Genomic DNA, 14,010 nt, shown 5'->3' with positions numbered 1-14,010 from the left:
GGTTTCTGGAAATTATCTATATATATATATATATATATTTATTTATTTAACAGTACTTAGGCAAGTGCTTCCTTGCTTCCCCACTACTACCAGTATCATGGAGCTCTGGACCTGCTGCCAAGTCCATGCTAAGCCAATCCATGAGTAAGGAGAACAAGCATGGAGTTCCACAAAACAACCCTAAAAGTATTCTACAGTAAGAGTGAAGGTCTGTGACACCGGCAGTGAAAAGGGATATGTAAAGTGGTTCTCTATCACCAGCTTCCCTTCATGTCAATGTTTGTGCTCTCTTAAAAGGAGTACTCCGCCCCTAGACATCTTATCCCAGATCCAAAGGATAGGGGATAAGATGTCTGATCATGGGGGACCCGGCTGGTCGGGACCCCTGCACTCTCCCCTGCAGCCCCACGAGTCAGCACTGCACAGAGATAAGTTTGCTTTGTGTGTGATGACTCACGATACAGGGGCCGGAGTCGTGATGTCATGTTCCACCCCTCAATGCAAGTCTATGGGAGGGGGCGTGGTGGCACAACTAGATATTTAATAAGCCAAATCAGAAAGAGAAGGGGTAAGGTTTCTCCTCAAGAAGACCTTCATAAAAGATGTGTGGAGACTTATAGGGTATGTTCACACTACGGATTTGTAGCTGACTCTCCATTCGCGGAATTCAGCGAGTGGAGATTCAGCCTGGCATCGGTGGTAGGACCGCGTGGCACTGCGCAGTCACCACTGACTGCTATGCAGTGCTCGCTGACTTCCGCGCAAAGAATGAACATGTTCTTTCTTTGTGCGGAACGCACAAAGAAAGAACATGTTCATTCTTTGCGCGGAAGTCCGCGAGCACTGCATAGCCATCAATGGTGACTGCGCAGTGCCACGCGGTCCTACCGCCGCCGCCAGCTGCCAGGCTGGATCTCCGCCGAATTCCGCGAATTGTCCGCCTCTCACGGAAGACCCATTAACACAGATGCTAACATTCACTGTGCGGAATTTCACTCGCGGACTTCCGCTCACGGAATTCCGCCGTGTGAACATATCCGTAAGCTATCCAGGCTTTACTGAGAATTCTGAGAAGGATATGCACAGCAGCTATTTAGCAGCTCTCTCTTTTCCTTCTAGTAAACATTCTTTATTTATAGCATGTGCCTGAGCACAACTAGAAAAAATACTTTAAAAAGTTTTTGGCTGTATTTTGCAGGTCAAAAATGGCCATTGCTTTTGCAAAAAAAAAACATCTGAAACTGTCAGCTTCTGTTTAGTTGAAACATAGGGACTGTTTTTTTGTTATTTTATTTAGGACTTAGCAAAAGCTACAGCCCAAAATATGGCTATGTAAAGTTGTTACAAATACAGATTTGCGGGCCATAAAACAACCCAAATACTATCAGAACATAGCCTTTAAGGGGGCAGCTTTAGCAGTTCTAATAACTAAAGGAAAGCAGCAAGAGTCTTTTTTCCCTGTTATCGACCCTATATTAAAAAGTGAACATAGCAGTAGACTAGAAAACTGGTCAATGAGAAAACAAATGAACATACAGTAAAATACACTGCGCAAAAAAATAAAGAGAACACTTAAACAACACACTGTAACACCAAGTCAATTACACTTCCGTGAAATCACACTGTCCACTCAGGAAGCAACACTGATTGACAATCAATTTCACATGCTGTTGTGCATATGGAACAGACAACAGGTGGAAATTATAGGCAATTAGCAAGACACCCCCAATAAAGGAGTGGTTCTGCAGGTGGTGACCACAGACCACTTCTCAGTTCCTATGCTTCCTGGCTGAAGTTTTGGTCACTTTTGAATGCTGGTGGTGCTTTCACTCTAGTGGAAGCAAGAGACAAAGTCTACAACCCACATAAATGACCTCCAGCAGGCCACAAATGTGAATGTGTCCACTCAATCAGAAACAGACTCCATGAGGGTGGTATGAGGGCCCAACGTCCACAGGTGGGGGTTGTGCTTACAGCCCAACACTGTGCAGGACGTTTGGAATTTGCCAGAGAACACCAAGATCGGCAAATTCGCCACTGGCGCCCTGTGCTCTTCACAGATGAAAGCAGGTTCACACTGAGCATGTGACAGAGTCTGGAGACACCATGGAGAACTTTCTGCTGCCTGCAACATCCTCCAACATGATCGGTTTGGCGGTGGGTCAGTAATGGTGTGGGGTGGCACTTCTTTGGGGGGCCGCACAGCCCTCCATGTGCTTGCCAGAGGTAGCCTGACTGCCATTAGGTACCGAGATGAGATCCTCAGACCCCTTGTGAGACCATATGCTGGTGCGGGTGGTCCTGGGTTCCTCCTAATGAAAGACAATGCTAGACCTCATGTGGCTGGAGTGTATCAACCGTTCCTGCAAGAGGAAGGCATTGATGCTATGGACTGGCCCGCCCGTTCCCCAGGCCTGAATCTGATTGAGCACATATGGGACGTCATGTCTTGCTCCCTCCACCAACGCCACGTTGCACCACAGACTGTCCAGGAGTTGGCGGATGCTTTAGTCCAGGTCTGGGAGGACATCCCTCACCTCATCAGGAGCATGCCCAGGGGTTGTAGGGATGTCATACGGGCACGTGGAGGCCACACACACTACTGAGCCTCATTTTGACTTGTATTAAGGACATTACATCAAAGTTGGATCAGCCTGTAGTGTAGTTTTCCACTTTGATTTTGAGTGTGACTCCATATCCAGACCTCCATGGGTTGATAAATTTGATTTCCATTGATAGTTGAATGTGCTGACAAAATCACACAAATTATGTAAAGACGAAAGTATTTCATACGATTAGTTCATTCATTCAGATCTAGGATGTGTTATCTTAGTGTTCCCTTTATATTTTGTTTTTTTTTTAGCACATGACATGTAGGGATCAGTAGCCCCAGCAACAGTGAGGAATAAAGCATATAAGTGCCATGAAGGCATTCCAACAGATGTCATCCTAGGCATGATGTTTGTACTGTGTCGGGCAGGATTATGTATAAAACACAGTTTATTTATTTCCAGGCAACTGTGGTGCATTCAGGATAATGCAGAAACCTTCCTTTAATCCGGTATTAATGTAATCAAGTGGTAAAGTATCAAGTATTCTGAAATAACAATCATAGAAAAAGTATGTAAAACTTATTTGTAGATAACTATTCTGCAGTTCCTCACTGAAAACAAGTGGCCTATGGGAGTTTTTGGACAAAGGGATACCGGAATACAGGAATGTTTCTGTATGAGCATGTACTGCACGTTTTCTCTACTCTATGATCCAGGATACATCAAAGGTAATGCTTTGGTACAGGAATTGCAATGGATTTAGAGTGAGATAGGGAACAAAGCAGGCAGATGAGATACCAAGTCGGCTTTGATCTCTCCCAGCATTGTTCTACCGTGCGCAAAATATATCATTTACAAAACACATGAAATATTCCCCAATCTATACTGGAAATTGTGTGCAGATTCCAACAGTTTCCAATGTCATTTTTACACAGATTAAGATTCTGTCATTGCTTTAAGAATTTACAATTAAATGCCCTTCCAGCATCAGATTCCAAGTAAATATAAAGACCAAAAATAGCTAGACTATCAATAAATTAGAATATTAAAAAGTTAAAGCACATTATCACTCTGGAACTGAAACCTCCTCTTGCATAGAAAGAATGCGCAGAGTTTTAATAAATATGGTCCTGTTCCTCTTCCCCCACCCACTGAATACATACAACTGCCCAAAATGAAGAGCAGAGCACAGTCTGAACCATTCCTGAGGAAGGACGGGGTCCTGCAGCTGTGCCGTGCTGTCTGGATGGGCCACAGTGGGCTGCTGGGGATGTTATGTGCAATATTTCGAGTGTTCTGGCCCCTGCAATACAAGAATGAACACATCTTTATTCCTTGCATTCAAGTTATTGCTCACTTACATAAGTTGAAATGGTTAAAAAGGCCAGTTTCTTGTCTGATTTTAAGGTTGATTTAAAGTCTCACTTACAAAAACTTTTCATATATAATGACAGGTCGAGTTTTGATCGGCCAGGAGCAGCACTCAGCTGAGCTTTACTCTCCCCATCTCGTTGCAGGTAGTAAATCTATAGAGCTCACTTCATGCAGCTAGATGGAGAGAGAAGGGCGTAGCCAGGCAATTCTCTTTGTTTGTTCTAGCATTTGGTAGAGGTCTGAACACCCAGACCCCAACAGATCAAAACGTTTGACATCTCTCTGACATATCAAAAGTTTATTGATATTTGACACTATACTAATAAGTAAGGGTCCTACATTGCAAGACCATGCTCTATAAAAAAAGTCACAAGGGCTCTTACTGGATAATCATATGATATAGCCAAATTAAGGGGTCAACGTCGTGCAAAGCCACACGGCATGCCTACAAATCTGTAAGCACTTTGTATTTTGCCGGATAATGCCTCCATGAAGAACCATATTCTCCACTTGAAGCAATCTCCTCTGGGTGAATAACCATGTAAAATGTCTGATGGAATTTGCTACAAAATACAGGGCAATAACTACCTACTAACAGAAAAAGAAAGCAGGTAACACTGACACGTGAGACTTACCAAATCTTCATAATTCCCAGCTTATCATCTGCAGATGACTATGTGTCCATGTCTAGGATGACGTGCGATGACTCAAGAGCAACTAAAAAGCAAATATTGGTCATTATAATACTGCAGGGAGCAAATGCAATGATGCATTCAGGGGGGTTTGCGTGGATAACCACCCTCCCTTGCAATTGCTCTACTATGACATGTTGAAATAACAGAGGGTGTAACCCTATACAAGGAAGCACACTGATTTCAAAAGAGTGCTGTGTGATTCCTTACCACCAATAAACAAGCAATGGAGATTTCAACTTTCCTTAAGGGTTTTCTAAACAAAACAACATTTCTAATCACTGCTGTAGCCCAAAATAGATCATACCATTGATCGATGAAACAGAAAAAGTCTCCAGTCCTGACGCTTCTCCCAATAAAATGGTATTCTTTATTTCTTCATTGTTCATACATACAGTGGTAGCAACGTAAACTCTTTATTGAAAGGATTTTCAAATTTTACAAAAAAAGCAAAAACATAAAAAGGTACAATAAGGCAGGTATGCGAACAGTAGAAGGTCACTCTGGACTCCAAGTATTCATGGAAATACTATACAAAATACACAAACATGGTACCAACCTACGATAGATCAATCGCTATGGACTAGGATGAGCACCTTGCCCAACCCTCAAGAAGCCAAATCAATAAGCGTCAAACAAAGCGCATCATCTCGCACTCATTCACACATTCAGCTCACACACACACCCACAAAAAAAAAAAAAGGGGGGGGGGAGCCACGGATAATAAGAACAAGGTTAGTGTAGCAGCAGAAGAGGCGAGTGCAGTACAAAAGGGAAAGAAGCATGTGGAAGTCATCCCCTGTCATCAGAGAAGCGAAGGGGGCCTAAGGTATCACTAAGAGATGCCAGGGAGTACCACTCCGTATGTCTGAACGGCCATACAATCTCGTAGATCTGCGATTTAGTCAAATGAGCCAGACTGAGCTCTTTATCAAGATGTGCACTATATTGGGAGAAGCGCCAGGACTGGAGAATCTTTCTGTTTCAATGTCCACTGCTGTTTGCCAACATCCTATGGGAATCTGGTACTCCAGGGCTGCTGACCGCTCATATCACATGCCATATCAGATGTTATGCTCTTAGCATAACCAACTTTGGTGAGTACAACTGAACTTCACCTTTCCATTAATTTTGGTATCTTGAATAATGCACTAGGATCGCGCTCCTATATTTTTCTGTCTTTTCAGTTTGACCATACATAGATACCGTACATATCTGTGCTATCCTTAACTAATCCACAAATTTGTTCTTCCCTGTAACATCAATAGTAACATCAATTTGTAATAAACCACAGACAAACTATACAACCAGCTGGAGAAATATACACACTGGCCCAGATTTATCAAACTGTGTGAGAGAAAATGTGGAGTGATTTTCCCACAGCAACCAATCACAGCTCAACTTTCACTTTATAGAGCTCGTTAGCGGAGCTGTGATTGGTTGCTGTGGAAAAATCCCTCCACTTTTTCTCTCACACAGTTTGATAAATCTGGGCCACTGTATGTAAGAAACACAAGGTTCAGAAGCAGGGGCGTAGCTATAGGGGGTGCAAAGGTAGCAGTTGTACTGGGGCCCTGGTGCCTAAGGGGGCCCCGAAGCACATCTGCCCCATAAGAGCCTAGTATTATAATTAGCACATGGGGCCCAGAAGCTACAAGTTACGCCTCTGTTCAGAAGAGTCTCCATTTCCTCTATTAGGCAATGAATTACCTGGGTTCTCCTCATCTGAGCCTTCATCATCCCATTGATTCACTCTGCCCAGAAGAGGGTTTTGAGATTCCGACACCATTCTCATTGGAAATGAAAGTCCATCCCCAATGCTTAGGAAAAAAAAAAAAAAAGGAAGAAGATGTAAACTCTTAGAAATGAGCAGGGACATGATGGAAGAATCAATGGGTTAATTATATAGTTAATGGAAATTGATAAAGCCAAACGTACCTTGTGAAAGCAGGAATTAACCAAAGCTTTTTCCTCTTCCCAAATACTTGCTCCAGATTCCTTCGTATGCCCAAGTGGAAGCCTTTCTTATCAGGACCACTGGAGAACACTGGGGCTGAAAATGCCTCTACAAAAGTGCAAAAAAAAAAGGCCAATTGTTACTTTATTGTTGCAATAAAGGCCATTTTATGAGAATATTGCGGTTTATAGTGGAGTTATTTTTTCAAATCATGCCAAAAGAAAATCTACTATATAAACTAGATGAAGGGATGATTAGGTCACAGGAACAGGCTTTGGCATTAGAGAGCCACACTGAATAGTATACCTCTTCAAGTTGTAGAGGATTCTTAGCTATTCTTTACAAAGATATAACTGCTTGGTTACCCTTTAGATTAGGGATCGACCGATTATCGGTTTGGCCGATATTCACGATTTTCGACATTATCAGTATTGGCAATTACCTTGCCGATAATGACCCGGCCAGAGACGACCGCCACCGCCCCATTGCCTCCCCATCCTCTGGCCACATAACGTCGCCGCCGCTGCCCCATTGCCTCCCCATCCTTTGGCCACATACCTCCGCCGCCGCTGCCCCATCGCCTCCCCCATCTCCGTTTTTAAAAGTACCTGTTCCTGGGGTCCGCGCTACTTCTGGCTCCTGCGGCGTCCTGCGCTGTTGCTGTGCGCAGCGCAATGACGAGTGACGTCCTCAACGCGATGTCACCGTCAGTGTGCACAGTGACAGCTCAGGACACCGCCAGAGCCAGACGTATTGCGGACCCCGGGAACAGGTAATTATAAAACCAGGGATGGTGGAGGCAATGGGGCAGAGAAGCAGGCGGCGGTCTCTGGCCCCGCAAAAGCTGCTGCAGTTCATTGATTTAAAGCGCCCGCTTTAAATCATTGATCTGCAACGGCTTCTGCCCCGCCGGGCGGAGGGGGGGGGCCATTGGTAGGGAGAAATAGCCGATAACTTATATCGGAATATTGGTATAAGTTATCGGCTATCGGCCTGAAAGGTCACAGATTATCGGTATTGGCCCTAAAAAAAATCAATATCGGTTGATCCCTACTTTAGATGATCGGAACCTCCGCACCAGGACGTACATTTACGTCTGTTATCGTTAAGAGGTTAAAGGGAGTTATCAGACCTCCACCATTTCTGTGATAAGACATGAGGTTCACTAATATATGCTCAATGTGGGGCATTTACCAAACCTGTACTTGTTCACTTTCAGCAAAAAGGTTTTGGGGAAAGTGGCGGCCATACGCCAAATTTATCGAATGACCCATGGACGTTGATGAATGTCAAAGAGCAGTGGCAGGCCGTTCGACAATTGTATTAAAAGTCACATGGAACTGTTGAAAATAGTTAAATTGGGCAGGGTTGAATTGCCCTGTGATTTCTTCTATCTGGCCTGTGTGACTTTTTTTTTTTGCGAAATTTCACAAATGATAAATTAGTGAACACAGCACAAAGTGATCTAAATCACAGAAAAAGTCCCACAGGACCAGCTTGCAATTTTTCCTTAAACAAATTTAGATGAAAAAAAGCTGTCTAAACAGTTTGATAAACTCCACTCAATGCGCCTAGAAGAGACTGTTTTTTTTAAAGTAGGATTCTCTGGTCAACCATGCCCCGTTGCTAATAATAAACACTATTACCCATAAGTCTTCAGCCTTCTTATTCCACACCACCCCTCTCAGCTCCATTCTATCCATCCTATGATAGCATGTGACTTTTCCTCCTTTGGCCTCAATTTAGCTGCAGACCATACACATAGCAGGTGATATATAAAATCATAAGATGTTGCAGTATCTTGTAATACCTTTTTTACTGGACAAACAGTATTTTGTAAAGGCAAGCTTTCAGGATTCCTCCCTTTTATCAAGTCAAAAGCATTTCTGAGCTCACAAGAAGAAAACACACAAGCTCCATCTCACAAGATATCCAGGGGTTAAAACAACAGATGTGGAGAATTCGGGGGTCGTCTTATACGCCAGGTGCTGCAGTCAGCCGGGACGCCCGGGGTATGGATTATCCATACCCCGGGTGTCCCGGCCGAGATTAACTTTCCCCGTCACATTCGGGATATCCCTGTGTCCCGAAAGATCTTTTCGGGACACAAGGATGTCCCGGTTACCTTTCTAACTTTAAAAACGCAGGGGCCGTCGGGAGGTAGCGCACACAGGGACATCACTGACGTCCCGTGCACCCATAGCAACAGCAGAGCGGAGAAGTGAGGACTATGATGACAACCTAATGTGTGGGGGGGGGGGGGGAACTATGCTGACAACCTAATGTGAGGGGGGAACTATGCTGACAACCTAATGTGAGGGGAACAGTACTGACAACCTAATGTGGGGGGGGGACACAATACTGACAACCTAATGTGGGGGGGGGGGGGGACAATGCTGACAACCTAATGTGGGCGGGAACTATGCTGACAACCTAATGTGGGGGGGGGGGGGAACTATGCTGACAACCTAATGTGGGGGGGGGGAACTATGCTGACAACCTAATGTGGGGGGATATATATATATATATATTATACATATCTATCTATATCTATATCCACAAGCACATATATACAAATACACCCACGTGGGATAATGCTATAGTTGGGACAAACTATAGTTGGCGCTGACTGCATCTGTAGGAAACACATGGAGCAGAACTGAATTTGTCAGGTGAAAAATAATGCATCTATTTGCAAATTCAGCTATACCACATACACAACTGTGAGAAGGACATTACTTTTAGTCCTAACTTTTAATATATCAAAAGTACAAAAAAGAATGTTCCCTTACATGTGCGCATATATAAGGGATGCAGGAAAGATGAACTGGCATGAAGTGTTTTTACAGCATTATGCTCCATTTGTATTTACCAATTCAGCAAACTGCTTCAAACACAACTACTTATGTGCATACATATTCACAACTGCTATGTTAACATATTGTACTTACATTGAGCTCTTGGTAAAAGACAGAAAATTGCACTGTGGCAGTGCTTTTTTAAAATTGCAGTAAAACACCATTTTATAGTGAGTAAAAATACTACAATATAACTGGCATTTCTGCTGCAATTTCAGGAAATTGTGTCAAAACTGCAATGATCCCTTAATAGGCGAATCATGTGATCGCATTAAATAAATGTAAACATTTTACTAACTTGCTATAAGGCCACATCCTAAAAGCTCTAGTAGTACATAGTTGCCACCAATTTAATCCGTGGCGTGCTACATTTGTCACAGAGTATTCTACGTTATCAGTGTAAAATGCTCTAAAAGGAGCAGGGACACTTGTCTTTGACAGGAGCCAGGGCTCATTTGCATACTTTAGCATAGAGTGCCAGCAAAACAGAAGGGAGAGAGCCCCTGCACTTCTAGAATACCCTGAGGGCTGGCCTGACACTCACTGATGACACATGGGGGAGAGTGATCAAAACTTATGCAGAGGAAAAGTCGACCAGTTGCCCATAGCAACCAATTGGATCGCAGTACCTCTGTTTGACTTGATGTATGGTTTGTGATGTAACAGTTTGATTTTATACATTATATGTGCCAAAATACATAATCAAAATGTGTGGAATGAGCACCCTATTGTTTTCAATGGGAAGAAACACCGCAATTCACAATTTAATTACACTTTGGGGTTATGTCGGAGCACCAGCATGAGTTTATGCGGGATTGGTCCTGTCAGACTAATCTGATCAGCTGGTCAGTTATAGATTGTATCGAGGTGAAGCTGTGGATGCTGTATATCTGGACTTTTCTAATGCATGTAATACTGTGCAACACAAAAAGGTTAGTACATAAAATGAGGATGCTGGGACTAGGGGAGGATATATGTAAATGGGTTTGCAGCTGGCTCAGTGATAGGAAGCAGAGGGAGGGTATCAATGGGGCTTACACTGGTTGGGTGACAGTTACAAGTGGGGTACCACAGGGGTCAGTACTGGGTCCACTTCTTTTCTATATGTTTATTAATAACCTTGTTTCTATATTTCTATATTTGCAGATGACACTAACGTAGGTAAGGAAATCACCACAAAGGAGGATTACATAATATTACAGAGGGATCTGGGGAGGCTGGAGGCTTGGGCATAGACTTGGCAAATGAAGTTCAATGTGGATAAAAGTAAGGTTATGCACTTGGGCCATAAAAACAAAATGTACAAATTATGTACTAAATAATAAAACATTAAGTAAAACTTCTACCAAAAAAAGACTTGGAGATATTGGTGGACAGTAAACTAAATTTTAGTGGCCAGTTATGGGGCAACTGGCATTGGCCTCATAAGGGGTTTTGCCTTTTTCTGGATTAACACATTAGGGACACAGTAGCAACTATATGTAAGCAAGTAAGCACAACTGCAATCTCCTCCTCAGAAGACACTGCAGCTTCAGATGCACAGCTCGTGAAAAAGAAAGAAAAGCAAGACTAAGCATTTGTGTACACTTACGGAGGAGGACACGGTATTAGCATTTTTTAAGTGTAAATACAAAACAAAAAAAGAAGAATTTGTGGTTGGATTTAAAGGGGTTATCCTATTAATAAAAAAAGTCCTCTGCTTTTGTCCCCTCTTTTATAGTAAATTGCTTTTGTAATAGACATGCTTAACTGTTTTTGAGCCGTTCTCCCACTTTCTATAGTCACTTACATGCAGGAAGTGCTGTAAGAGTCCGAGTCAGTCTTCCACTCTGTCTCTATTTATCTCCCTCACTCCTTGGCGCTTCCCCCCTCTGCTGAGACAAGGATCACATGAATTCTCTCTACAAAGGGGGTGAAGCTTTCTGCTGTGTGTGTATGTAAGTAACCCAGCCCCCTGCTCTACACTGAGAGCTTACACGATCCACTGGTCTGGAGTATGGTGGGACGAGGCTATTTGGGGGGGGGCTTTACAGTGCTCAATTGGAGACAATGTCCCTCCCGTGTAATAGGTGAAGGAATTAAAAAAAAAAAAAAAAAAAAAGAGTACCTGTCATAAGCCTTTTTTTAATCCTCCCAGTTCACTCCCCCATCATGATAAATCACCCCTGCCTTTATCTTTATTATTTGTTAGTTTTCTATCTTGATAGTGTTCTGTATTTTCTACTCAGTCTCTGTCCGCTCCAAAGACTGAGCAAAAGATACAGAACAATATCAGGGTAGACCAACATCATTTGATGCCCTGCTGGGGAGAAATAGGTAATGTCCAGGGATGTGGAAATCCTATCGCCCGACACCCAGGACATGTGGTTCCGGGTGCCAGGCAGGTGAATATTTCATACATTTAGCCCTGATTCAGGCAAGCAGGGCTGGTGATTTTAATTTTTCTACGATCCGTAGAAAACTGAAAGCGCATGCGCAGCACTCCGCTGACACCGCAGGGCTAACGTAGGCAGCATTAGGAGTGTAGATTTACCGTAGACCTGCGCATGCGCAGTTGTCCTTACCGCGCAGGGCTAGCGCTAGGAGCGTAGTGCTAGGGTAGCAAGCAGAAGTCCATAGAAAACTGTGAGCGCATGCACAGTTTACTACGGACTCGGGTGTGTAGTTAGCGTAGTGTAGCAGGCAGGAAAACCAGTGTTGGGTTAGCGTAGGTTAACATCAGTGTAGCGTAGCTAGCTTAGATTGTAGCATAGCCTAGGTTTTAAAGTAGATAGACTACAACTCCCAGCAGGCCCAGGCAGCCTAAGGATGTACAGGCATGCTGGAAGTTGTAATTTTGCAGGTTTTACAGTGAAGGGACTACAACTCTCAGCATGTCCAGACAGCTAAAGACTGTCCTGGCAGAATGGGAGTTGTAGTTTTACACAGGTATAGAGTAGTTAGTGTAGAGTAGTGTTAACACAGTTTTACACCAGTGTAGCATAGTTTTTACACAGTTTTAGCGTAGTTTTATACAGGTGTTGTGTACTTACCGTAGAGTAGTGTTAGCATAGTTTTATATGGGTGTAGCGTAGTTAACATAGCGTAGTCTTAACGCAGTTTTTTTACACCAGTGTAGTGTAGTTAGCGTAGTTTTACACCAGTGTAGAGTTAGTTAGCATAGCGTAGTGTTCGCGCAGTTTTACACAGGTGTAGCCTAGTTAGTGTAGCATAGTTTTACACAGGTGTAGCCTAGTTAGTGTAGCATAGTTTTACACTGGTGTAGTGTAGTTAGTGTAGCGTAGTTTTACACAGGTATAGAGTAGTTTGCGTAGCTTAGTGTTAGCACAGTTTTACGCCAGTGTAGTAAAAATGTACTAACCCATTTTTTTGTGTTTTTCTTCTCTTCTCGTTTCAGATATGTATATGCGGAGGACTACGTTGGATTCGGTGGTCTAAGACAATGACCTGCATTATTATTATTTTTTTTATTAAATTGTTAATGAGGGCTTTGGGGGGTGGGGGGGAAATGTTTTAACTTGTGTGTGTGTGTGTGTGTGTTTTTTTTATATTACTTTTCAGGCTTAGTAGTGGAAGCCATCTTATAGACGGAGTCCATTACTAAGCCGGAGCTTAGCATTAGCCCCAAAAACAACTATCGCTAACCCCCAATCATTACCCAGATACCGACCACCACAGGGGTACCAGGAAGAGCCAATACAACAGGCCCAGATTGACAAATATGGTGCTCTTGGGCCTAGGCGATAACAGACTGGCATTATTTAGGCTGGGGAGGGCCAGTAACAATGGTCCTCGCCCACCCTGGTAACGTCAGGCTGTTGCTGTTTGGTTGGTATTTGGCTGAGAACGTAAAGACGGGGAACCACACACATTTTTTATATATATATATATATATATATATATATATATATAAAAAGAGCACCATTTGTCAATCTGGGCCTATTGGTATTGGCTCTTCTCGGTACCCATGTGGCGGTGGGTATCGGGGTAATAATTGGGGGTTAGCTATAGTTGTTTTAGGGGCTAACGCTGAACCCCGGCTTAGTAATGGACTCCATCTATAAGACAGCTTTCACTACTAAGCCTAAAAAGTAATTTCAAAAAACAAACAAACAAACATACACACGTTAAAACATTAAGAAAAACACTCCTCCCACAGCCCTGGTTAACCATTTTATTTAAAAAAAAAAAAATTGCAGGTCATTGTCATAGTCCTCCACATTCACGTATCTAAAACAAGAAGGGAAGAAAAAACACAAACAAAAAAGGGTTAGTACATTTTTACTACACTGGTGGAAAACTGCGCTAACACTAAGCTACGCTAACTACTCTATACCTGTGTAAAACTCCGCTACACTAATTACACTACACCTGTGTAAAACTGCACTAACACTACGCTATGCTAACTACGCTACACTGGTGTAAAACTACGCTAACCATATGCTACGCTAACTACACTACACTGGTGTAAAACTACACTAACCCTACACTAACTACACTACACTACACTGATGTAAAAAAAACTGCACTAACACTACAACTCAGTAAAACTACGCTAACCCTTGCTAACTACACTA

At 43.0% G+C, this 14,010-nt stretch overlaps 1 protein-coding gene across 1 annotated transcript in view; it reads right to left on the bottom strand.

The window, feature by feature from the left end:
• Positions 1-830: 830 nt before the first annotated feature.
• Positions 831-14,010, bottom strand: part of ZDHHC15 (zinc finger DHHC-type palmitoyltransferase 15) — a 35,684-nt gene continuing 22,504 nt past the window's right edge. The window contains exons 9-12 of the mRNA XM_056538967.1: positions 6,557-6,683; positions 6,329-6,438; positions 4,562-4,643; positions 831-3,855 (exon numbers count right to left, since the gene is read on the bottom strand). Coding sequence (XP_056394942.1) covers positions 4,600-4,643; positions 6,329-6,438; positions 6,557-6,683 — 281 coding nt within the window. The 3' untranslated portion in view covers positions 831-3,855; positions 4,562-4,599. The remainder of the gene's footprint in view (positions 3,856-4,561; positions 4,644-6,328; positions 6,439-6,556; positions 6,684-14,010) is intronic.

The sequence above is a fragment of the Hyla sarda genome, chromosome 9 (assembly GCF_029499605.1).
Source record: "Hyla sarda isolate aHylSar1 chromosome 9, aHylSar1.hap1, whole genome shotgun sequence".
NCBI lineage: Eukaryota > Metazoa > Chordata > Amphibia > Anura > Hylidae > Hyla > Hyla sarda.
This window is presented reverse-complemented; position numbering and strand designations above follow the sequence as displayed.